The 25230-nt window shown below is 57.5% G+C and overlaps 2 protein-coding genes and 1 non-coding gene across 3 annotated transcripts in view; all 3 read right to left on the bottom strand.

Annotated features, from left to right (window-relative positions):
- Positions 1-7507, bottom strand: PANX2 (pannexin 2). The gene is made up of 3 exons (XM_061124277.1): positions 7282-7507; positions 1524-2954; positions 1-1146 (listed from the first exon to the last, which is right to left on the bottom strand). The coding sequence occupies exons 1-3, from the start codon at positions 7505-7507 to the stop codon at positions 803-805; spliced, it is 2001 nt and encodes a 666-aa protein (XP_060980260.1). The 3' UTR covers positions 1-802.
- A 6636-nt stretch (positions 7508-14143) lies between these two features.
- MOV10L1 (Mov10 like RNA helicase 1) overlaps positions 14144-25230 on the bottom strand; it is a 58810-nt gene continuing 47723 nt past the window's right edge. The window contains exons 16-26 of the mRNA XM_061124283.1: positions 20202-20310; positions 19766-19938; positions 19113-19259; positions 18499-18620; positions 18247-18346; positions 17953-18117; positions 16635-16808; positions 15855-16004; positions 15067-15174; positions 14459-14596; positions 14144-14374 (exon numbers count right to left, since the gene is read on the bottom strand). Of these exons, the coding sequence (XP_060980266.1) occupies positions 14279-14374; positions 14459-14596; positions 15067-15174; positions 15855-16004; positions 16635-16808; positions 17953-18117; positions 18247-18346; positions 18499-18620; positions 19113-19259; positions 19766-19938; positions 20202-20310 (1482 nt within the window). The 3' untranslated portion in view covers positions 14144-14278. The remainder of the gene's footprint in view (positions 14375-14458; positions 14597-15066; positions 15175-15854; positions 16005-16634; positions 16809-17952; positions 18118-18246; positions 18347-18498; positions 18621-19112; positions 19260-19765; positions 19939-20201; positions 20311-25230) is intronic.
- Positions 21872-21943, bottom strand: TRNAG-CCC (transfer RNA glycine (anticodon CCC)). Its single transcript has one exon. It is a non-coding gene; the product is annotated as a tRNA-Gly (tRNA).

The raw sequence follows: 25230 nt of genomic DNA on the forward strand, positions 1-25230 counted from the left end.
TCAGAATAATCTTTATTGAGATGCTCGGTACCTTGCTAACACTGTCATGATGTCCCCCTGGCTGAGGTAATGGGGAGCCCCGCCCACGCCAGCCCGGGGCTCCCACAGACGGCTGGGGCCCCTCAGGTGGCCTGGAGGGGGCGTGGTTATTGCGTTGGATTCCTGCCCTCACCGGCCTCACCCCACGCCCACTCATGCACACGCTCCAAGCTCACCGGCTCTCACACACACCCGCGGGCACGCTCGCACAGTCACACGCACGACATCCTTTGATTTAAAGGCATCCGAAGCCACCGGGTAATAAATGTACTGGCTAGTTACAGTAATCATAATACAGTAATAAAGGACAGGTGGTCGGGGTATGAGGAGAAAGTGCATGTTGACCTTTGACCGGAGGGGGCCCGGCCCCTCCCACCAGGGCGCACATCCCTGCAGGGGCGGGCTAAGGCTGAGGTGCCACCCCACCCCCCGCGCCCCCCTGAGTCGTCCTGCCACCTCCCGGCCCCTCACAGGCCAGCATCCCAGGCCCCAAACAGAATCAACTAAAAAAATAAATTCTTCATCTCACAGCCGAGCGCCTGATGCTGGGGGGAGGGGGCGGCTCTGGGCTCCTACGGGGTCCCGGCCAGCCCCGGACCCAGCCAGCGCCCCGACGATGCCATTCGGGGGGCCGGAGGGCAGAGGTGCTGAGACCCGTGGCATGCGGGCGGGAGGCCGGGGCGCGTGGGCAGTGCCGGGCAAAGCGAAGGCCGCCTCCACAAGGGACTGGGACCAGCGCCTCGCGGTCATGCAACCCCGGCCCTCAGAACTCCACGGTACTCACTACTGTCCTCGGCTCGTCGAAGGTGGCGATGAGGATCTGCTGCGGGGGAGGGATGGTGATGAGGCTGCCCACGTCCTGGGGGGCGCGAGGGGCCCCGTCCTCCTCTTCTCGGGCCTCATAGAGGGTGCTGATGTGCAGCAGCGGGTGGGTGGCGTTGCGACTCAGGATGGCAAGGGGGTCAGGCTTGCCCAGGCTGGCTGGCGACAGAGGGGCGGTGGCAGGGGCGGCAGGGGGCGAGCAGACGTGAAACGGGCCCCCGGGGGACAGCACGCCCCGGGCTGGCTCTGCTGAGTACAGGACCTCCTCCTCCGGGAGCGGCGCGTCTGCAAACAGCCCAGAGCACCGGGTGTCTGCAGCCCCCGCCCCAACTGCGGCGACCCCCTCCCCCGCGCCCTGCCCGCCCCTCCTTCCCGGCCGGCTGGAGCGCGGAAGCTCCCCAGCACGGTGGCCTGTCTGGATGGACCCTGGCTGCCCCAGGAGCAGGGGCGCCGGTTTCCAGAACCTTCTCCAGGAGCTGAGCAACTTCACCATGTGTTCCCCTCTCCAGCCCTTCATCCCTGCTGCTTCCCGGGGCCCTGGGGCGAGGGAGCCGCCTGGGGTCACGCCCGCAGCTGGCTCCCCTGCCTGCCCCCGCGTCCACCCGGTTGGCGCAATCCTTAACCCGCTCACGGCCCCCTGCCCCCGCCCTGCCGGCCCCTACCTGCCGCGGGCGCCGCTGTCAGGCCCAGCCCGCACTCGTCCTCCTGGGACAGGAAGCCGCCTTCCTGACTCCGGGAGGCCGGCAGCGCGGCGGGCACGGCCTCGGCCTTGGCCTTCTTGGTGCCCAGGATGTAGGGGTGCACGTCCAGGGAGAAGTGGCGGGCGTGCTTCTTGTCGGTCGCGGGCCCCGCGTCGCCCCCGCCGCCCTTGTAGTGGTGCGCGGCGCGCGCGCCCGCGTCCAGCAGCGGCGCGATCAGAGTGTCCGTGGCCGTCTTGCGGCGCACGGGCTTGGGTTTCTCAGCCTTGCTGTTCTCCACGCGCATGATGGCCAGCGGCTCCTTGAAGGGCTGGGGCAGCGGGTTGCTGCTGGGAATCCACTTCATCTTCTTGCGGGGCCGCTTGACCACGGGCGGCTCGGCCGCGCCGTCGGGCTCGGCGGGGTTGGCGCTGGGGTCCACGGTCTGCACGCCCGCGTCGCGCACGGTGGGCGTGGCGTCGTGGTTGGACTGCGCCAGCGCCGCCAGCAGCTGCCTCACCACGTTGTCATACATGAGGTCGCTCTCGTTGGTGATGAAGTCCAGCCGGTTGAGCGACTTGATGTGGTCCCGGTTCTCGTTGCAGAACATGGCCAGGATGTTGATGTCGCAGAACTGGGAGCGGCGCCACTGCCGGCGCGTTTTGATGCCCACCTTGTGCAGCTTGTCGAAGACGAAGTTGCTCTTGCGGAAGATGAAGAGGTGCGTGAGGTTGACCAGGATGACGAGGTTCATGGCGCAGAGGAGCACGACGTCCACGCCTGCCACGATGCGCTGCAGCTGCACTGACGGCAGCTTGCAGGTGACGCGCACGGACGGGCCGCCCCCCGGGGCCGCGCCCAGCGCGCAGGTGAACTCGTTCTGCTTCTGGGTGGCGTAGTAGGTGCACAGGTAGGAGATGGGCGCCACGCTGAGCAGCAGGATGAGCAGATGCCGCGCCAGGTAGAGCTTGGCCAGGAAGTTGCTGCGGCCGCGGCGCTCCAGGTACTTCTCGAACAGGTTCTGCTCGGGGCTCTTCTCCTTCTCGGCGTTCTCGATGATCTCGCGCCGCTCGCGCTCCGTGATGCCCGGGCCCTTGGACTGGATCTGCTTCTCGATCTTGGGCGCTCGGCCCTCGGCCGCCCGGTGGTAGCAGTTGTCGATTTCCTGCAGCAGGAAGTTGAGCTCGGAGGTGAGGCGCGTGGACGCCAGGAACTCCCAGCCCAGCGCGGGCACGTACATGATCGCCGCGAAGGCCAGCAGCGAGTAGGGCAGCAGCTTATGTTCGAACAGCGACGGCCACAGGCTGGCGTCCACGCCGGGCAGCGCGTCCCGCAGCTCCGTCCAGCAGTAGCCACGGGCGTATAGCGCCTGGTCGCGGGTGAAGTTGTGCGGCGTGTAGCAGTAAATGGGCTCCTCTGGGGGCGGAGAGGAGAAGGCGCTGGGGCATCGGACCCCTCCCGGTCTGCGGCTCCCGAGCCCCCTTCCCCATCTCTGCTGTGTCCCACGGGGTCTCCTCCTACACCCCCTCCCGCCCCCACATACCGCAGTCAGCTTTGTGTTTGGGGTGGAGGGTACAGCCCTACCCACCTGAGGGGGGCAGAGATCTGCACTTGGAACCTCAGGCCTGCCCCCAGCACACAGGGCAGAGTCCAGAGCCCGGGGCCCCCCCAGGGCCTGGCACCACCGCCCATCCTGAGGAGGGCAGGTGCCCTGGGCGAGTCCTCCCTGGCCAGAGGTTATGGGGGCATGACTGAAGAAAAGCAAAAGCGGCACCTGCCTGTGAGAGGTGAGGGTGTCCCCCCAGACCCACTGTCCTGGGGAAGGGCAGGCCTGAGGTCCCTGGACGCTGGGTGGGCAGGGGAGCCACTCCAGGGATTGGACAGCAAGGAGTCATCACCCACACCCCGGTGTCTGCCCAACACTCGAGGGTGAGAGCTCCGCCCCGAACGCAGGAAGAACTGTCTCCCCAGGTGAGGACAGGCACAGACCACAGCGGGAGGCGAGGCCCCCGCCCCGGGTCTCCCAGAGGGCAGGGCTTGGCCGCCTCGGCGCTGTCCTCAGGGCAGGGTGGTCTGGGCCCTGAAGGCCGGGTCACTGCGCTATTAGGCTGGGCTCCAGCCGGGGGTGCCCTCCTGCAGGCGCTGGCGCCCAGGGCCCCTCACCTAGAGGGCAGCGTTCACTGGCAGGAGGCAGCACCCCAACCTGAACACAGCGGGCACCCTCCCCCTCACCTGAAGAGCCCCAGGGCAGGCCGCTAAGTCCCCCTCTCCCCCAGCTTAAGCCTCTCAGCCCAGGAGACGCAGACCACGAAGCTGTGGGGACCAGCGTGCCCGTCTGTCTGTCTGTCTGTGCAGGCCCCCCACCCCAAGGCCAGCTGCACGAAGCCGGCCCTTGACTGGGGAGGCAGCTGGTCACTGCTGGTGCCTCGCAGGGGCCCAGGGGCCGGCTACCCTCTGGGTACAAACACCCTCTATGCGCCTCGGCCCAGCCCGCGGAGACCACCTCCCTCTCACACGCACAGGCCTCAGGCCACCACCACCCTGTCTTAGCCTCGTGCCATCCTGGAGGCCTCGGGCCTCAGCATCGCCAGAGCGGGGCCCATGGCTCGTTCCGGGAATGCGGACCTCAAACTCAGCCTGGCAGGCACTGGGGGGTCAGGGGCCTGGGGGCAGGAGGGACGCGGGCGAGCGGGCTTGGGGGTGGCGATGAGGCGGGGGCACTGGGGTGGGGGCAGGTCAGGAAACGCTGTTCCCACAGCCCAGGGCCCCTGACAAGGACACGGATTTGGGGCCTGGTGGTGAGTTAGGCTCCGAGAACATGGAAAAGGCACAGGAGCCCGCGTCGCGGTTGAGAAAATAGCATTTCATTCACTTACTTTTGTCCTTACAGCCAACTCCAGGCCAGGAGACGCTCTCTGCTGGGGAAAGGGACCCCGGGGGGCGGTGCCCCGGTCCAGGCCCCGGCCGGGCCCTGGGGCACGGGGAGACCTTTCCCGTGGCCATAGTGCTGCAGGCACAGGGGAGCTGAGCCCCTCTGTGCATCGAGGCCGGCCCCCACCCCCGGTCCTCTCACGCCCGCCACCAGCCCTGCCTGCCGGCAGGGAGGGAAAACAGCTCCAGCTCAGGGGAGGCCCAGCCCAGCGCCCCACGGGCTCTTCTCCAGGATCTCTATCCTTCCCCCTCCCGCTGGCTACTGCGAAGCAGACTGCGCCCAGCACGTGTGGCACCCAGGCGCCTCAGGACCCTGCCCTGGAGGAGCGGCGGCCACCTGTCCTGACTTGACCTGCAGGGGCCCAGGACCTGGGCTGGACTCCCGGGGGTGGGGGGTGTGCAGTGACTGCTGGGCCACGGAGCCTGAGCCCTGGGCACTCAGACACGGCAGGGTCTGCACAGGTGTCTGCCGGGGGCCGAGACACAGACAGCCCGCGAAGGGCACCCTTCTGGAGGATGGCACTGTGGCCAGGGTGCTCCCAGCCCCTGGGCACCCCAGTACCCTTGGAGACCCTGCCTACCTGCGGGCACCTCAGAGACACTGCAGGTTTGGCTCCAGATGCCTTGATAAAGCAAGTAACACACTTTTTTTTCCAGTGCATGTAAAAATGTTTATACTACACTGTAGTCTATATCTGCATACTGTATGCATGTCTAAAAAGGAATGTACATACCTTAATTAAAAACACTTTATTGCTAAAAAATGCTATGCATCATCGGAGCCTTCAGTGAATCGTAATCATTTTGCAGTAGTAACATCAAAGATCACTGCTCACAGATCACCTTAACAAATATATTAATAATGAAAAATTTGAAACATTGTGAGAATTACCAAAATGCAGCACAGATGTGAACTGAGCAAATGCTGTTGAATAAGCGACTTGACACAGTGTTGTCACAAACCTTCAAGTTGTGAGAAACGCAGTATCTGTGAAGCACAATAAAGCCAGAGCCGGCTGTATCTGGCTACTTAGGAAAAGGCAGGTGTTGGTCCCCTCTGCCCGGGGCCCGCGTGATGCCTGGAGAACCTGCTGTGTGCTGTGCGCTCAGGCGTGTCCGGCTCTCTGTGACCCCGTGGACTGTAGCCCGCCAGGCCCCTCTGTCCATGGGATTCTCCAGGAGTGGGTTGCCATGCCCTCCTCCAGGAGATCTTCCTGACCCAGGGATCCAACCCGCATCTCCTGTGTCTTCTGCATTGGCAGGCAGATTCTTTGCCATGGAGCCATCGGAAAAGCCCCTGGAGAACCTGGCAACCCTTCAACTCCCCTCCTTGTGGTCCTCTTGCTCAGCTATGCCCCTGGCTGTCCCCTCTGTCTGTTACAGAGCAGGTCTAAAGGGTGGGCGGCATCTACGGAGCCATGAGGATCTTCCCGCCATCAGCCACCCTCCAGCCGGGGGACGTGCACAGGCCTTGGTGTCAGGGAGGTCCCGTCTGGCTGGCTCCTCACCATGAGCCGGACATCCAGCATGCACTCGCCCAGTCTGCGACAGGCAGATAGGGTGGACCCCCCCACGCCAGGGCAGCAAGTGAGGGTCTGGGCACCAGGTGCCCCTGGCCCAGCTGGGCGCCGGGGGGTGGGACAAGGACCCTTCTGGTTGCAGCAGGACACCCCACCCCCGGGCTCAAACCCTGCAGGGGGTGGTGACTCTGTGCCGAGGGGACAGGTCGCGCGGGGACAGGTCGTGTGCGACCGGGAGTGTCTGAGCATGTGGGTGTGGGCGTGCCCTGCCCAGGTGTCAGACGAGGCAGCCTGCACAGTGTCCGCCCTGGTCACAGAGACCCCTAAAGGAGAGGCCTTTGAGAAAGCTGCCTGGCTGCGTCCCTCAGGGAGAGCTGCTCCACCCCGCTGCCCCAGGGCCCTCTCTGCGCGGGCTGATGGGTGCCCAGGGGCCTCCCTGGACATCTGGACCCTGAGACCGCTTGCCAGCCAGACCCTGGGTGGGGGTGCTGTCTCCTGTCTCCAGTCTCCCACCCACCTACCCCCGTGGGCCCCCCGGGAGGACAATGGCCCCAGGAGCCCACTCCTCCCTGCCGCTGCCTCACCTGGGGTCACTGCTTCTCAGAGGGCCCTCAGCGCCCCGACACTGAGTCCAGCCAGGACCGCATCTGCGGACCCGGGCCTTTGACCGCTCGTCACAAGCACACTGCCGTGGTCCCTGCCCTCTCCTCCCTGCATCAGCCTCAGGCTCAGCCTCCTGCTGAGGCCAGCGTGGTCCAGTGCCCTCACTGCCTGCTCCTCCAGGCCCTGCCTGCTTGCTGGGCTTCTGCCCAAGACCGACCCAGGTTCCCAGCGGCTGGAGCATCCCTGGGCCCCAGACAAGAATCTGCCCACTTCGCAGGGTCTTCACTCCACACCTGGCCCCAGGACCCCACCCAGCAGCGGTCTTCCGTGTCCCCGGGCCTCATCACCTGCAGCCTCCTTTCCCGGTCCCCCCTGGCCACTCCTCCTCCTCTCAGACCCTGCCCACTTCCCCTCCTGGTCCCCCCTCTTCCAGGCCAGACCCCATGTCTCCTGATGCCTAGACCGCAGCACCCTCTACCCAGTGTGAACCAAGGGAAGGGAAAATCAATCCAGCAACGAGAGACGTGGGGAGGTAGCCCCAGCGACCCGCAACACATGCAGGGGCTCTGCGGGGAGACCCGGGGCACCGCGCCCACTGCGGGTCCCAGCGAGGAGGCCCGCGGCGGCTGGGTCAGCGAGGGAGACCTCAGAGGGCCTGCGCCCTTTCCGCCACTAGCCTCCGGCCTCACCTGCGAAGTTCTTGGTGAAGACCAGGGTGACCAGCAGGATGGGGACGAGCACGGTGCCGATGGTGACCACGCGGTCAAACGGCAGCTCCAGCTTGAGCTGCAGCAGCAGCGCGGCCAGCGCGCCCGCCTTGTCGTCCTGCGCGCCGGGCAGGATCAGCTCGCGCAGCTTCTCCCCGGCCAGCAGCGCCGTCGCCATGTCCGCGGCCGGCTCCAAGAGGTGGTGCATGGGGGGCGCGGGGGACCCGGGGCGCGGGGCCCGCGGCGGGGGCGGGGGGCGCTCCGCCGCCGCTCCCCGGGCGGGGGTCCGGCCGCCCGGGCCGACGCGGGCTGCGGGAGGCGCAGGGGCCGCCGCCCCCGCCTCGGCTGCAGCCGCGGCGCGTCCTCCCGGCGGGGGCGGCGGCGGGACCCCCGCCCCGAGCGGCGGGCGGCGGCTGCGGTCCCGCCGCGGGGAGGGGGCTGTTTACCTGCGGCGACTCGGGGAGTAGCTCCGCCCCCCCGCCCCCCCCCCCCACCGCACGCAGATGCGGCGCCGGCGATGACTTAGCAAAAAATATTTAAATGAGATAAAATGAATGAACAATGACTGGTCCCTTCGCCTCCTCAGGGTGGGAAAGAGGGAAAGGCCTAGCGGGTGGGGTGGCTCCCCTCTCCCGGGGCGCGGGGGCGGCCGCACGCGAAGGAAACGCGGGAAGACCTGCGGCGTCCCGGGCCCCCCTCTTCCAGCCCGGCGTCCGGGAGCCGCCAGAGGTCGAGAGGGGTTCGCAGCCCGCCTTCCGCAGTCCCTCTCCGCTCCCTACCGATGCCTGGCCGCCACGGTGGGCGCTGAGGCCCCCACGCACCCGGGGTGTTGCGGCCACAGAGGAGGGGTCTGGCACCCCTCCCCGCTCGGGGCGGCGGGCAGATGGACGCTATGGGGCGTCTCCTCGCGGCCCCTCCACTGCAGCCGGCGTCCCCGGCGCCCACACCCTGACCCATGGCCCGGGTGAGCGTCCCCTTTCCCCTCGCGACGTGGCCCCAAGGCCTCTCCTGCCCGGCACCTCCCTCCCTATCACCCCGTCCCTTTGCCACTGTCAAAGGCATTCTCCAGACAGGCTCCCGGGCCCCTGCCACCTTCCTGAACTTCACCCCCTCCACTCGGAACCCGCGTAGCCACCCTCAGGCACCCCCACTGCACACTCTCCTGGGTTAGGTCTTCCTGGCAGAGACCAGCTGCACCTCCATGACCACTGCCGGCGAGACTCACTTTTCCATGGCAGGAACCCATGCCATTGTAAGAGGATGTATGCGTGGTCTTTGTAAAATATGTAGCACAGTTGGAGTTTCAGCTTCATTAATTCATCCAAGCATGTTGTGAGTACCAGTATTTGCAGGCCTTGGGTCACTGTGGTGAGCTAATTCCCTACCCTCTGCCCAGAGGTTCAAAGAGGGGGTTTATCCTGCACAAGCCTTAACTTCACACTTTTTAAAAACAAACAAAACACAAAACCTTTTTAATATGCCTGTGCTTTTAAAGATTTACAAATGTTCCCAAATGACGCCTGCCCCTGGCTTCCAGGTCATTTTACTTTGCTGCTCACTGAGGGAGCTGGGCTGCCTGTTTTCAGATAACCGCCCCCGCCCCAATGCCCCCAAGCCTGACGCCTCCCGTCAGGCTGGCCCTTCCCCACAGCAGCACGCTTTCCTGACTGGCTCTGCAGGATCCAGAGGTTGGCAGGTCCCCGCGCCCTCCTTTTCCCATGACGACTTAGGTAGTCACGGCCTTTCCTCTTCCATGTACACTTGCAGGATGGGGAAAGTGGAAATCTACACTGAGTTAAGCACCCTGTTGGTGAACAGGGCGCGTCGTCTTCTGTGTCTCTCCTGCAATGTCTTGTTGGTTCTGCAGGTGCTTCCTAGACACGTCCTAGAAGTCCCACTGTAGAGGGCCCAGTCTCTGGTGTGTTTTACTAGCTTATGTGGGTCTGTGCTGGGTCTTCACTGCTGCATGTGGGTCCTTTCTAGCTGCAGTGGCTTTTCTTGTTGCAGAGCTCGGGCTCTAGAGCGTGGCCTCAGTTGCCACGTGGCACATGGGATCCTCCTGAACCAGGGATCGAACCTGTGTCTCCTGCACTGGTATGAAGATCCTCAACCACTGGGCCACCAGGGAAGTCGCGCTGGTTTATTTTATAGTCAGCCTGGTGCCACGAACACCACTGGCCTCATGGGCTCTGAGTGGGCATGTGGCCGTGGCATGTGGCGGAGTCGCTGCTGGAGCAGTGGTGAGTGACAGGACCCAGTGGGCACCGTGGGAACGCTGGCCCACGCCTTCCCACGGGACGGGGGCACAGCTGGAGCCAGCAGCCCCTCCGATGCTGTCATCCCAGGAGGCCTGGGTGTGGAGGTGACGCCCAGACCAGGGCTCTGAGCCCCCCGCCCTCTCTGTGGCTCCCCCCCAACCCCCACTTGGACAGAGGTGGATAACAGGGGCTGCACCCTCCCCAGGCCCATCGGCCCAGAGTGGGGGGCCAGCCTCCCCAAATCCAGCCTCTGGGGCGGGGTGGCATTGCAGGGGGCAGACTGCCCTTTCCCACGACGATACCTTTAGACACCGAGACACACACACACACAGCGCTGACAGCCCGCGGGGTCGGAGGAGTCGAGACGACTGAGCGACTGAGCCCGGCGTAGGGCTGACTGTGCTGTGTGGTGCTCAGTCTCGCCCGACTCTGTGACCCCATGGGGAGTGGCCCGCCAGGCTCCTCTGTCCACGGGATTTTCCAGGCAAGAATACTGGAGTGGGTGGTCATTTCTGTCTCCAGAACATTAACATGTGGCTTCTGACACATGAAAGACTTTGGAAAATTGAGGGATGTTGCTACAGCAAAACATTCCCATCTCTATTCAGTTCTTGTATCAACGAAGATGAAAAATAGGAAAAAGCGCCACTCTGAATACTGTCTCATTTTGGCCCTAAGTAGTGTTCTCCCATGAAGACAGATGGCTTGTTAATAACGAATTTCTAAGTCAGTTTTACTTCCATGTTGTTATGCAAATCTGCAATGTCTGCGTATTGTGTTGAGTATGTAGCTAATAATCCTGAGAACACAGGGGAAGCTCTGGTTCCCAGGCTCGGGTTCCCAGCCTCAGATTAGGACAGATGACCCCCTCGGTGCACTGCAGATACAGTAAGTCCCGTATGTGTGAGCCTTCAAGTTGTGAACTTCCAAAGGTGTGAGCTCATGCTCACACGTGCAGTCCCGCTGGTTCACGCGTCTGGGGTGCGTTGGCACTGAGCGCATCCTCTGGGAGCGTTGCGCTCCTGTGCACGTTACTGAGCAGTGCTATAGAGTGCAGAGGTGCAGCGTCTTTATTTCACGGCCAGGGTATCTGCAAGCAGGTGCAAAAATAGTGGTAATGTAGCTAGTACCGCGAACAAGTGCCAAGAAACAATGATGGAAACAAAAGTGAAAATAACGGAGAGCAGAGCGAGGTGAAAAGATGGTCGACATCACTCGCTCTTGTAACATGAACAGTTCAGCCGTCGGCGCGCTTCTAAAGAGTAAGGACAAGGTCGTGGAATGTGTGGAGGTCTGCTGTGCAGAGGATGTTGGCCAGAACATTGCAGAGGCGTGGGAAAGCGACGGAGGAGACGGAGAACCTTCTCAGCATGTGGCTGCAGGACCAGCACCAGCGCCTAGCCCCACTCAGCTTAATGCTGATTTAAGAGAGCTAAAAGCCTATATGAAGACCTGAAGAAGACCCACAAGGGAGAATCAGAGGGTATATCCTTTAATCCCAGCCATGACTGATTTCATGGGTTCAAGGCTAGAGCCAGCGTCAGCCTTCACGACATAAAAGTGGGTGCTGAGGCAGTGGGTGAGATGGTAGCTGCTGGGAATTTCCTGACATGCTTCGAGAAATTATTGATGAAGGGGAGTATTTACCAGAGCAGGTTTTTCAACTGGCTGGGACAGGACTGTACCAGAAGAGGACGCCAGGCTGAAGTTACATTGGTAAGGAGGAAAAGCTGATGCCAGGCTATAAAGCAGCAAAGGACAGGCTGACTCTGCGGTTTGGTGGCAATGCTTCTGGTAACATGAAGCTGAAACCTCTCTTAATTTACCACTCAGAGAGCCCTCGAGTCCTGAAAAACAGCCAAGGGCTCTCTTCCTGTTGTGTGGAAAAGTAACCCCAAAGCCTGGTTACAGCCCGTTTTCCAGGACTGGTTTTCCCACTTTATCCCAGAGGCAGAGACATACTGTGTGGAGAAGGACGTTCCATTCAACATTCGAAGCTTGACAGTGCCCCGGGCCACCCCCTGATCATAGACAATTTTCATCCCAACGTCGGAGTAGTGCATGTCACTCATCCAACCTATGGACCAAGTAGAGTTTTACTGACTTTCAAGAAGTATTACTCACGTCACACTTTTCATCAGGAAGTAAAGGCACTGACCAATCAGGAACAAGCTGTGACAGTTTGGGAAGGACACCATCTACAAGGCCATAAAAACACCGACTCTGCTCGGCGTGAGGTTACAGCCGTTACCATGAATGGGGTTTGGAAGAACCTTTGCCCATAATTCACGATTCTTGAGGATTTGAGAAGGTGGATGAGGAGTCCAAAGAGATCTTCAGCAACTCAGGGACCCTGAGAGAGACGCCGGAGCGGATCTGCAGGAGGATGACTTCCCTCAACTCCTTGCCGTGCAACATGGGGGCCTCGCTAATGAAGACCCAAGGGGGTGAGGGGAGAGAGAGAGGACGGGGAGAGACAGGAGGAGGAGGAACTGAAGGACCGGAGAGAGCCAGCCTACAGGAAATGGCAGAGCACGTTCTCTGCTGGAGGAGTCACTGTTCTTGTCTGTAGCAGCCATTCAGAATGCAATCCAGGGCTACTGTGTCATCTATGACGACAGAAAAAGAGCTACAACCCAGACATCACTGGATCATTTTTTCAAGACGACAGAACAGGATCCAGCATGGAACCAGGCCTGAGCCAGCGACATCAGACGTGAGTGAGGCCGCGCCTTGTCTCTGGTGGCTGCCTCCTTCAGCTCAGCCTCTCTCCCCTCTTCTTCCTCCTCATCAGAAACTCTTCTTGCCTGTTCACGCGACACCAGTCCCTGCATGCTGGCTGTCATACTGTTTTTTATATACTATTTATATGAAAAGTATTATAAACCTATTACAATACAGTACTACATAGTCAATTGTGTTAGCTGGATACCTAGGCAAACATCGTTGGACTTATGAACAGCTCTCAGAACGGAGCTTGTCCACACGCAGGGACTGACTGCATTTGTCTGGAGCAGCAGAGGATGCTGGGCAGGACAAGCCAGGCCCAGTCACGCTGCAGTAACCTCGCCGGTCTCAACACACAACACAGCAGAGGGCCCCTTCACCCTGAACGTGGGTGGTAGGTGGGCTGGGAGCTCTGCCCTGGTCAGCACCCCTCACTCTGGCAAGAGGCGGCCACCGCCAGGGCTGGGGGCACAGGCACCTCCGGAGGAAGTGGAGCTGTGAGCTGCTGCACTTTGTTGGCAGAGGGTTTGGCTCCAGCCCACAGTGCGCCCGGGAGGAACAGACCCTCTGTGATGGCCTCGACGTCAACTGAGCCCCTCCTGCTCTGGGGTGCGGTTCTGTAGAGGGAGGAGTGCCACGATGCGGCCAGCTGTGGAGGGGCAGCTGGCGGGGGTCCTCGTCAAGTGGACAAAGGTGAGCGGCAAATCAACGGCTTTTTGATTCTGTTGGAGACACTGGAAAGGCTGCCATGAAAAGGTACCATTTACAACATGCTGGGGATGGGCAGCCTTTCACATTAGCTTTTGGTTGCCCTGGGCCTTCAGTGCTGTGCATGGATGTCTCTCCAGCTGCGGTGAGCGAGGGCTTCTCGCTGTAGCGGCTCCTCGTGGGGAGCGCGGGCTCTGGGGCTTGTGGGCTCAGGAGCCTGGGCTTGTCAGCTGTGCGCAGGCCTCAGCTGCTTCTCAGCACGTGCCGTCTTCCCAGGTCGGGGATCAAACCCACGTCTCCTGCATTGGCAGGTGGATTCTTACCCACTGAGCCACCACTGGGGCCCCAGCGGGTGCCAGGCTGGACCCCCAGGACCTCAACTTCCCCACCTGTGAGCTGGGATGAGGGCACTTCCTGTGCTCACAGCTGTCAACAAGGGACAGGGCCCGCTGGGACGGGGCGGGGCAGCAGCCGTCACAGGGTATGTGCACTAGGGTCCTGGGACGGCCGTGGGAACTTGGTGTGGACAGTCCCTGCCTCGTCCCTCCTGCCACATACTCCACACTCCACCCTTGCAGAATTCACGGGAAGTTCTCCGTGGCCCTGCCTAGCTGCTCCAGGAAGTGGGTGGGCAGGATGCTTGAGCCCCCTGCCCGACCGGCCTGCCTTCGGGCAGAGCCGCCGGGTTTCCCATAGCCGGCACATGACGGGGAAGTGGCTCAAGGGCCTGGAGGACCCCGTGAAAGCCTGGCCATCCCCCAACACCTAAACATCTGAGGCGGATGCCTCGCAGGTATCCCACTGAGCGTTTATTTTGGTGACAGCTGCAGGACTGCCCCGGGGCAGGGGCAGGCAGGTGTGGAGCTGCCCACAGGGGGAGCAGGTGTCAGACCAGGGGCCCCACGCCCGCAGCCAAGGCTGGAGTCCAGGCAGGCTGCGTCCAGACAGCGCCCCTCGGGGGTGGAGCTGGCCTCTGGCCGCCCTTTCTCAATAGGGCTCTGCTGGGCGGGGAGGGGAGGCCACACACCCAGCCATGGCTGCAGACCTGGAGAGGCAGGGGCTAGTGGGTGGGGCTCCCCGTGGGGGCTCAGGTGCCCACGGGACCACTGCGGTGGGGCTGGCGGCTGCCCTGCTTCCCAAGGAGGCTTTACGAGGGGCACTGAAGTTTCTCGTGAAGCTGTGCGAGGGCAAGGGACGCAGACTGGAAATGTCACCCCAGGACCAGATGGAGGGTGGCCGCTGCAGCCCAGGGGCCAGGCCGGAGTCCGTCCGCCAGGAGGCGCAGCTCACTCCCGCGGTGGCTGCAGCTCGGGAGGCAGGTCGCAGCCTGTGTAGACGCCGTGGGCGATGCTGTATTCCAGCAGAGCCCCGAAGCACGGGTCCTGCGGACACAGCAGGGAGCGGGCTGGCTCTCACAGCCGCCCTGCCCCCAGGGCCTGCGCCCCGCGCCCCCGGCCGTGACTCACTCTGACAAGGACGTGAGGGTTTCCCACTACGATCAGCAGGGCTTTGGGTCTGGTGATTGCGACGTTAAATCTTTTTGAGTTGGACAAGAATCCCAAAAAATATCTATCATCTTCAAATCTATCTTCATTTGACCGTACCTAAAAAACACAGAGATGAATAAAAACAGTATCTAAAAATTTTTGGTGTGGAAAGAAATTCGATATATAAAAGCATTTAAAAATGTTACACGTCAGTGTGTCTTCATTTTGCCACGGGAGGGGAATATGCTTCACCGTGCTCTGTTCTCCCCAGGGGTGACCTCACGTGTGGGTTTCAAGAAACGCTGCTTCTTCTCCTGCCTGAACTCCCTAATCTGCCTGCAGTTAACAGCGGTGCACTGGTCACTATGGGAATTTTTAAAAGAAGAACAGACTCCTTGGAGCCCAGCTGCCCTCCGGGCCGCAGCTGCTTTCTGATCCCGCCTTCCCCTCCTCTCCATTCCTGGCTCCCTTCTCCAAATTTAAGCACTTCTTCCTGGGATTCTATAGTTGTTTTGTTTTCTTAAAGAACACCCGGCAGGTAAGTGCTCGAGGGGAGGGCCTGTACAAGTCTGGGACAGGGCACCTACAGTGGAGATGATGATGACCAGGTATTCCTGCCCTTGAAACTCCTCCACGGATCCAACCTTTATATCCATCAGATCAACATTTCGCAAAAGAATCTTGATTTTCTCTACCTTTGAAAGAGATAAGATCAAAGATAAAATTTCACAAATCTGACCATTTCTTTACATATTAACAGCAAAAGCCAAACGGTAACCAGTGAGCATCAGGGCCTTTCAACTCCTAATCACAATCTTTTAAATTTCACAATCTCTAAGTTGCTCACAGAACATGCCCTGATCTCAGATGGTGCGCCAGTGGGTACTGCCAGGAGTGGGGTTTCACGTGAGACACGAGGGCACCCCCAACAGTGGGGGTGGCTCCAGGGTGCAGAGTGCCTCCCAGGGTCGGGGGAGAGCCCCTCAGGGGATCCCACCCCCAGGGGCCTGAGCGGGCACCACAGGGAAGCCAGGAGGAAGAGGGCCGGGGAGACATTCCTGCAGGCGGGGCAGGACTGGGCGGGGGCGCTGGGGGAGAGGGGTGTCGAGATCTCCAGGCGGTGCTGGCAAAGGAGAAGCAACTCTAAATTGCGAAAGGAACAGAACATGGACAGAAGCTCGGCTCTCCAGGAGAGGAGGCTGGAGGGCGGGGACTAGGGGCTACTCTCTCCACACCCAGAGGACAGGCCTTCTCGAGGCGTGTGCCCACCCCATCTGGGGCACAGGAGCAGCAGCTGTGCAGACAGAGGGGGGAGTGGCAGAGAGACCAGGACCCCACGGACATGACTGCGCGGAGGATCTGGAGCGGCCCACACCTGCTTCCGGTAGGGTGTGATGACGCCAATGTCGTCAGCGGACACCTGGCTGGAGACGCTCCTGGCCAGCAGGCAGCAGTAGCGCATGACCTGCACGGCCTCGGCAGGATTGAACCACGACGGGCTGCGTCCCTCTCGAGCTTCGTTGCCCTGAGTCACCACGAAGATAAGAGAATAGCTGGTCCATCAGAAAATGTCACTTTCTTGGCAAGAGAAGTCCTAACGGTCAGAAGCCTGTGCACCACACGCAGAGAGCAGCCTCCATTGCCGCAACTAGAGAAAGCTCATTCAGAGCAACGAAGACCCAGCACAGCCTACATAAGTAAATCTTAGTAACAAAGAGCACTTATTAAAAAGTAAGGCAGCCTTTCAGGTCTGTACTCTCCACGCCAAGGAGCCCCACGTTCACAGCTCCGAGGCTGGGTACCCAGTGGGCTTCAGTCTCCGTTTCCTTCTACACAACCTTACGCATGTTGGCAAATTCCTCCTACATGGGTTTTGTCATGAATAAGCTTTTTGTGACCCTTACTCCTTCCTTCAGGATGCCCCCCTTCAACGCCCCCCTCACTGGTTTTATTCCCCACTCACCGGAAGTGCTGCAGTCCATGGGGTCACAAAGAGTCAGACACAACTTACTGACTCAACACCGCCGCCACCACCAGCAGCAGGAGGGAGCCAGCCCACCGCGGGCTCTCGGGAAACGCCGGGGGACGGCTGGGTTCAACAAGACCCACGCACAGACACGCGTACACCCTCCTGCTAAGCTGGCCCGAAGCTCACCCGCACTCCGTGGAAGACGAGGGGGAAGCCCTTCCTGGGCAGCTTCTCCCAGCCCAGCAGGGAGGTCACCACGGCGGGGTCGGCGCACACCTCCAGCTCTCGGTGGTAGAACAGTCTGGACGGCAGGGCCAGCAGAGCCGAGTGGGACCTGTAGTTCTTCACGAGCTTCGTCACCTATGGGGGAGGTGGGGCAGGGCCTAGGCCAGAGCCCGTGGGCGCCCTGCACGCTGCCACTGTGGAGGAGGGCCCTGCACCTGTGCCCAGCTCCTCCTGCCTCAGAAGCGCTTGGGGGACCTCTGCTGCGAGACAGGGCCCCTGTGGGGGCTGCGGCTGCCTCCAAGCTGCACCCTGATCCAGGCCAGGGGAGCCCGGCCGTTAGAGCTGCCTGGGGCGCCTGGTCTTGGATCTGCTACGGTGGGTGCTGGGTCTCTGAGGCTGGCCAGGACCTTGTTGAGAGCCAGTGGGGGTGGAGCACCAGGACATGAAGCAAGGACAGCTTTGTTTCCTGCTTCAACTGTCCAGGAAGTTCATTCCCGTCTTTCCTGCTCCTGGGGTGGGAAGGCCAGAGGCCCGGGACTCTCCGGCCGACACCCTTCTACTCAGTCATCACGACAAGTCCAGCCTCCGAGATAGACTCTTGTCAAAACCCCAAAACTCAGCAGCACGACTTCTCCCTCGGCCAGGCTGGGCCTGCTGCACCGGCCTGGACCCCTGCCCGCCATCTCGCCACCCTGTGCCCACCTGCCCGCCCTGCCCTCTGGCAGAAAGGGCCTGGAATGTGGAACAGGCCCCAGGCCTTGCCCGGGCCACCGCCCACGATCCCTGCACCTGCCCTTCTGTTCCAAGTCCAGAGGGGAACCTCCTCTTGCCCGAGCACGGGGCAGTCTCAGGCACAACGCTCTGAGCTCCAGGAGCTGGGGCTCCGGAAACGCAGACGCCAAGGTCTGTGCCTCAGCGCCGTCAGAGAGCCGCCAAGAGCCAGGAACCTGCACTCCACCTGGTACCTCAGGAGACCGCAGACATCTGCCTTCTCCTCCAGGTAAACTTACAAAGCTCCTTCCCACTTCCCATAGCGTCACGGTCTGCAGTGGTTCTACTGATGGGCTGGACCTGCTGGAAGGGCTGACCCCTCAGGAAGCCGCTCAAGGGGCACAGGCGGCAGTTCCTGAGTTCCCAGGACAGAGGGTTTGAAGGCACCTCAGGTGCACCCTAGGTGGTGGCCTCTGCCCCCAGCTGTGACTCTGGGACACAGAGAGGTGACTTCCCCAGTGGCCCCTCTGATCCAGTCTGACTGAAGAGCATGTGGGTCTGAGCTCACCAACAAGGGGTTGTAGGCGCCACAGGCCCCAAAAGCGTCCTCATCACGCAGGTACACTGGTCGGGACATTAGTCTCTCTAGCATGGAGACGTTCAGCCCGTAGGCCATGGCAAGTCTGGACTTGATGACTGGTCCCAGCTGCATGGGGTCTCCAGCCAGGACGATCTACAACACAAATGGGGCAACTCTCAGCGTGTGTCTCACAGGTGAAGAAGGCAGACACAGCTGCCTGGGCCCCTGGTGTGTGGAGGGGCAGGGACCAAGGCCGGGGTGGCCGCGGCGCAGGGGCCTCACCTGGCCGCTGACATCCGATACCAGCCCCAGAGGGATGAGGCACTCGGGCTCGCTCGCCTGGCCTGCTTCATCCACAAACACGTGCGTGAAGTGCCCGACTCTGCAGCAGACACGTGCCAGGGTCACTCCTGCTCAAGTGTCCTGCCCACAAGGCCTTGCCTCATGGCCTGGGAGCCCAGGCACCTCCAACCCTTCCCCACACCCCACGCTGCCCTGCCTCCACCCAGGAAGCCCCAAGCCTCGAGCCCCCACCTCAAGCCTATCTGGTAGAAGAGCCCTGCACTGCTGCACGTGGTGATGACCACCCTGAAGCGAGAGGCCTTCCAGACATCTTCCCCGTCTCTGCAGTACGGCCTGAGGGCCTCTGTGATAGTCTGCGGGGAAGAGGCCACCCTTAGGGTTACTGAGTGATTCTTTAAACTGGACGTAATCACGAAGCTGAATGGAATTCTCAACAATAAGCCTGTTCTGCTGCCCCTTTTTATCTGGACTACGTAATGATGTAAGATTGTTTTCCTTTTTTTTTTTTTTTTAGATTGTTTTCTTAAATCAAAACGTCTTACGTTTTCTCATCAACATAATCCACGTCTTACAGATGCTAGAACCATGAATATAACAAGAGAATCCTGCAGATCCTTCCCCAAAACAACTGTACATGCTTTCTAATCTTTTTTGCTAACCAAACTGGAAACCTTTATAGCAAACCAACAGAAGAGAACCAAAAAGCAAGTACACATCTGGGGGAGGCAAGCAGGAGTGTCATCGCCTCACAGAGCTGGGACTGCCTGGCCGCCACTGGACACCAGCATGGAAATGGCCCTCCCGGGGCCTCCGGCGGTGTGCACGAGGCTGGGGAGGGTGCTCACCTCCTCAAACCTGCAGGTGGCGTTCACGCGGACCATGGTGCCTGGACGCAGCACCCGGCTTTCGTGCAGCCGCAGGCACACAAGGTCGGCCGCGCTGTTGGAGGGTGCACACACCAGGATCCGGCTGTCCGGCAGAGCATGGAAGACCTTCCCCAGGACACATGGAAGGCAAAGAGGGAATGGTCAGCAGCCAGCACCAAGCCCCGCCACAAGGGCTCTGGATGCAGACCTGCTGCCTGGCCCACGTCACCCCTCGTGGCCAGAGCCCTGACCTTGCCATCGTGTCTCCCAGCCCCTAAACTGCCCAGCCAGGACCCTGGGAAACCTTGCACCAGGTCTGGGTGCCTGTGGGTCAAGCCGGGTCCCCAGCGATGCAGGACACTGAGCACACCCTCTCTTTCCACAAACTCAGTTTCAATCTAGATTGAGGCACCAGAAACATCTGCAGTTGACTGTTCTGAAATGAAGCAACTCCTTTCTAAACTGAGGACACCAGCTCTCAGAAGCCCTAAAGCCACATAGCAAACTGCTACATGCAAAGCAAATGAGATTTTCTAAGCTGTTTCCCATGCTCTGATCCTAAGGTCTGCACCAACACGTTCTGATGGCAGGAGCACAAGGCTACGCCTCCCGCGACACTGCCCGGCCGTTACCTGCAGGATGGCCTCTATGATGGTCACCGTCTTCCCCGTCCCCGGAGGCCCGAAGAGCACGTAGGGGATTGGGCGGCAGTCTCCGCTCAGGATCCTCCTCACTGCCAGCTTCTGGTTCTCGTTGAGCATGGGGTTGAAAAACTCCTTTTCTCTCGCCTTCGGGGATCCACTGACTGCGTCAGGGAGAGACGGTCAGTGGGTCACAGGCAGGGCCCTTCAAGACCCGCTCAGCGTCACTCACCAGGACAGCTGGCTGACTGCAAAGCCCAGGCCACTCGCCCCTCCCCATTTCACTTGGACAGTGTCACCAAGGTGTCAGATGTTGCGGTGACAGGTGGACAACAACAGCCACCACCAAGGCCAGAGCATGTGTCCCCCGGCAGCCCCAGACGTCTCCCCTCCAGGCCTGCAGGAGCCAGCCTGGTCCCAGACTCACCCAGCCTGCTGATCTCTGTGGCGAAGGCCCGCGGCCCTGGTGTGTCCTGGGCACCTGCCTGGTGCTCCTCTGGGGCTTGCTTAGTTTGGTCCTTCACGGCTTTCCTATTCTAGAAAAAAATCACGCCAAAAAAATTGCTTAAAAGGAAAGCTTTGTGTTCACGCAGGCTTAAAGTGTGAATGTAAACAATCATCAAATGCTTGTTTTATTGACTTAACAGCTCTCTGCACAGATCACAGGTCATCCCTTTCAGATGTAACGCGAATGCAGAATATCTAATAAAAACTGCTAAAAAGGACTATATTCTCCTTGAGTCCAAGATGTCTGCTCTTCCCTTGGAGCCTGCTCATCTGCGAGGAGAACCCACCGGGGCTGACTGCAAGCTCAGCCCTTGCTCCTGGGGCCCCAGGTCCTCCTCTCCGTGTGTGAAGGGGCCCCGTGAGCTCGGCGAGGACTCGGCCCCGGGCAGACCCTCATCTGCCTCTTGGGTACGAGGCAGCCCTGGGGCTGCTTCCTTGTCTACTGGTCAGGATCGTGCTGAGGAACTGGTTTTGCATGTGTTTAAACATAAACTGAATCTGACATGGACCAATGGAACTATTTTTCAAATTTCTCATTATAAACAACGTGGTAATAAACACCTCTGCACACACATGCTTGTGCAATCACCTGATTACTTTTACAGCGTAAATTCCCAAAGTAAAATTTCTATACAGGTTTTCACACTGAAAAGTTTTTTTCTTTTATCAAATTTCAGTCCAAGAGATCACAGCAATCCGCCCTCCCAGCATCGTCTGTTTGACAGAGAACAGACACACAGTAAGGAGTGGACTGCCAAAGCGAGTAACTGGGCGTGTCTGGACACATGCACACCCGTAAACCCATCACCGCAAGAAAGCAAGTCTGCCTCTCAGTCCCAAAGCACCCCCGTACACCCTCCTGCTGTTGCAGACTGACATGCATCTTCCAGAAGGTTCTAGTCACAGAAGCGCACAGACGCAGGCTTTCTGACATCTCCACACAGCACAACTGGAGGTCTGGAGACTCCTTTGGGCTGTGTGTACACGGACGTTACCCTCTTCCTTGCTGAGAAGACATTCATGGTGAGAACAAACTGACTGCTGGCCTACTGTCCGTGGATGGACAGAGACGGTTTCTGAGGTTGCGCCACTGCAAGGGAGGCTGCAGTGCACGTGCTCCCACCGCCCCCGGGGAGACGCCTGCACTGCAGGCTGTGGGCGATCTCCTGCTCAAGCGCTCATCCTGTGTCCAGTCAGGTCTGTGTTCCCACCAGCGAGCGCAGTGAGGCCCCCTTGGCCCCACAGTGCGGCCACATTAGCAGGTGTGTGGTGGGGTCTCACTGGCCGTGTGTTTCCGTAACGACTAACACCGAGCATCTTCTTGCGGTCATGTCACCTGTACGTGGTTCATCTGTACAACATCTGCTCAGGTATTGGTTCATTAAAAATCTTTTTTACTATTCAATTTGCAAAATTCTTCAATATGTAGTCTTGATACAAATCTTTTATCAGATAAAGTGATTTGCAAATATTTTCAGTCTGTCACTTGTCTTTTTATTGTCTTGTGTCTTTTTTTTTTTAAAAAAAAATTTATTTGGCTGTGCTGGATTGTGGCATGCAAACTCTTAGTTGCAGCATGTGGAATCTTAGTTCCCTGACTGGGGATCAAACCCAGGCCCCTGCATTGGGAGCACAGAATCTTAACCACTGGACCACCAGGGAAGTCCCATGCAAGGCTTTTTATGTTCTTTTTGTGTTTAACAGTGAGAACAAAATAACTTACTGGAATATGAATATCAGAGCTGAAGGAGTGTACCTCTAATGGAGAAAAGGGGGCATTTTCACAGAAGCAGTATCTTTCCCAAACCCATCTCCACTTGAAGTTGATCAAAACACACCACTGGCCATTTAGTGAAAACGCTGCCTCCTCCATGAGGCAGACACTGGCTCTGGCTCTGGGCTCCCCGACCTGGGAGCTCTGAAGGCTGGTAGCAGGGGCTGGGGTGACCCCAGTGGCCGCTCCTTGTTTCTTCTCTCAGGAATCACTGATCAAGCTCTGAACCTGTTGCTTCATGTATTCTGATTTTTAATCATTTAGGTGGGAAGGTAAAACCACTCCCTGCAATTCCACCTTGGCTGGGTGCTTTGTCTGCAACCTGGTTAATCTGTAATAGGACAATGCTCTACATTTAAAGTGCTAAGATTCAGCTCATCAGGACTGTGATCCATTAAAACAGCAATACTTCCTGAGAATCGGGCAGTGGGATGGGCCAGGAAATGAGGTGAAAACACAGTTTTGCAGATGACATTGCATCTTTGTTCAATGAAGACCTCTTTCTATTTTTCAGAGCAAAAGTGAGTTCAGGTACCAGTTATATGGCAGATGATTTTAATGCAAACCTTTAGAGAATTCTCTGTGGTTGTGCAGGCATTCTAAAGCTATCATTTCTCCATTTTTGGAGAGGGGCTACAAAGTAGTAAAAAGGTTTATACATGTCAGATATAATTTAAAAATCTGTATTTACTATAAAGTCAAAGCATGCTCAAAAAACCAAATTCCAACAGCATAGAATTATAAGTTACAAGCTGTAACCTGTGGCATGAAGGGCTTTTCTTGTTAAGGGAAATTCAGTGATAAATAAAACCACTTCTATTTTACTCTTGAAAATAAAACGTAGAGCCTAGAACAATATCTGGCACATAATATGTATTTACGGACCTAATGATTGTACATTAAAAAATACCCTTGTAACCTGCACAAAGATCACAAAAGAATAATGTTCTTGGTGTGCAGCACTTTCAGAGGTCTTCTATGCATGTGTAATGATAAAAACGTGCCTGAGTGTACACAAAAACCATGTAACTTAAAAATAAAACTACGGAGCAAAGATTAATTAAACTAAAAGCTGGTTCTTTGAGAAGATAAACAAAATTGACAAACCACTAGCCAGACTCATCAAGAAAAAAAGGGAGGAAAACGAAATCAATAAAATTAGAAATGAAAAAGGAGAGGTTATAACAGATAACACAGAAATACAAAGGATCATGAGAGAATATTATGAGCAACTATATGCTAGTAAAATGGACAACTTAGAGGAAATGGACAGGTACTTAGAAAAAAATCAACCTCACAAGACTAAACCAGGAAGAAACAGAAATTATGAACAACCCAATTACAAACATTGAAATCGAAACAGTGATCAAAAATCTCCCCCAAAACAAAAGCCCAGGGCCAATGGCTTCACAGGGGAATTCTATCAAACATTCAGAGAAGAGCTAATGCCTATTTTTCTGAAACTCTTCCAAAAAATCGCAGAGGAAGGAACACTTCCAAACTCATTCTATGAGGCCACAATTACCCTGATACTAAAACCAGGTAAAGACAACAGAAAAAAAGAAAAGTACAGGCCATATCCCTGATGAACATAGATGCAAAAATCCTCAACAAATTCTAGCAAACAGAATTTTTAAACAGAACACATTAAAAAGCTCATACACCATGATCGAGTCAGGTTTATTCCAGGGATGCAAGGATTCTTCAATATATGCACATCAATCAATGTGATACACAGTATCAACAAATTGAAAGATAAAAACCATATGATCATCTCAATAGATGCACAAAAAGCCTTTGACAAAATTCAGCATCCATTTATGATAAAAACACTCCAAAAAATGGGCACAGAAGGAAACTACCTCAACATGGTAAAGGCCATATATGAAAAGCCCACAGCAAACATTATTCTCAATGGTGAAAAACTAAAAGCACTCCCTCTAAGCTAAGGAACAAGACAAGGGTGTCCACTCTTACCACAATTATTTCACATAGTCTTGGAAGTCCCAGCTATGACAATTAGAGAAGAAAAAGAAATAAAAGGAATCCAAATCGGAGAAGAAGTAAAAGTTTTGTGCTTTTCTGTCACACATGAACAAGAATCAGCCATAGGCACACCCATGTCCCCTCCCTCCCATCTCCCTCCCCATCCCACCCTCCCGCCTATGGCAGAGCCCTTGATTCATTTCCCTAAGTCATACATCGAATTCCCATTGCCTATCTATCTCACATCTGGTATTGTGAATTTCCACGTTACTCCCTCCATACATCTCCTGTTCTCCCTCCTCTCCTCCCACCGTGTCCACAGGTCTGTTCTCTATGTCTGTTTCTCCACTGCTGCCCTGAAAATAAATTCATCAGTGTCATCTCTTCAGATTCCATATATAGGTGTCAGCATACGATATTTATATTTCTCTTTCTGACTTACTACTTCACTCTGTATAATAGACTCTAGTTTCATCCACCTCATTAGAACAGATTCAAATGCATTCCTTTTTATGGCTACGTACTATTCCATTGTATATATGTACCACAGCTTCTTTATCCATTCACCTGTCGACGGACATCTAAGTTGCTTCCATGTTGTAGCCATTGCAGACAGTGCTGGAATGAATATTGGGATTCAAGTGTCCCTTTCAGTTTTGATTTCCTCAGGATATATGCCTAGGAGTGGGATTGCTGGGTCATATGGTGGTTTTATTCCTAGTTTTTTAAGGAGTCTCCACACCATCTTCCATCATTTTACATTCCCAACAGCAATGCAAGAGTGTTCCCGTTCTCCACACTCTGTCCAGCATTAATTGCTTGTAGACTTTTTGATGACGCCCATGCTGACTGGTGTGAGGTGGTTATCTCATTGTGGTTTTGATTTGCATTTCTCTAATAATGACTGACGTTGAGCATCTTTCCATGTGCTTGTTAGCCATCTGTATGCCTTCTTTGGAGAAATGTCTCTTCAGGTCCCTTTCCCACCTTTTGATTCGGATGTTTGCTTTTCTGGTATTGAGTTACATGAGCTGGTTTTGTATTTTGGAAATTAATTCTTTGTCACTTGTTTCCTTTGCTATTATTTTCTCCCACTCTGAGGGCTGTCTTTTCACCTTGTGTGTGGTTTCCTTTGTTGTGCAAAAGCTTTTAAGTTTAATTAGGTACCACTTGTTTATTTTTGTTTATA

The sequence above is a fragment of the Dama dama genome, chromosome 22 (assembly GCF_033118175.1).
Source record: "Dama dama isolate Ldn47 chromosome 22, ASM3311817v1, whole genome shotgun sequence".
In the NCBI taxonomy this organism is placed as follows: domain Eukaryota; kingdom Metazoa; phylum Chordata; class Mammalia; order Artiodactyla; family Cervidae; genus Dama; species Dama dama.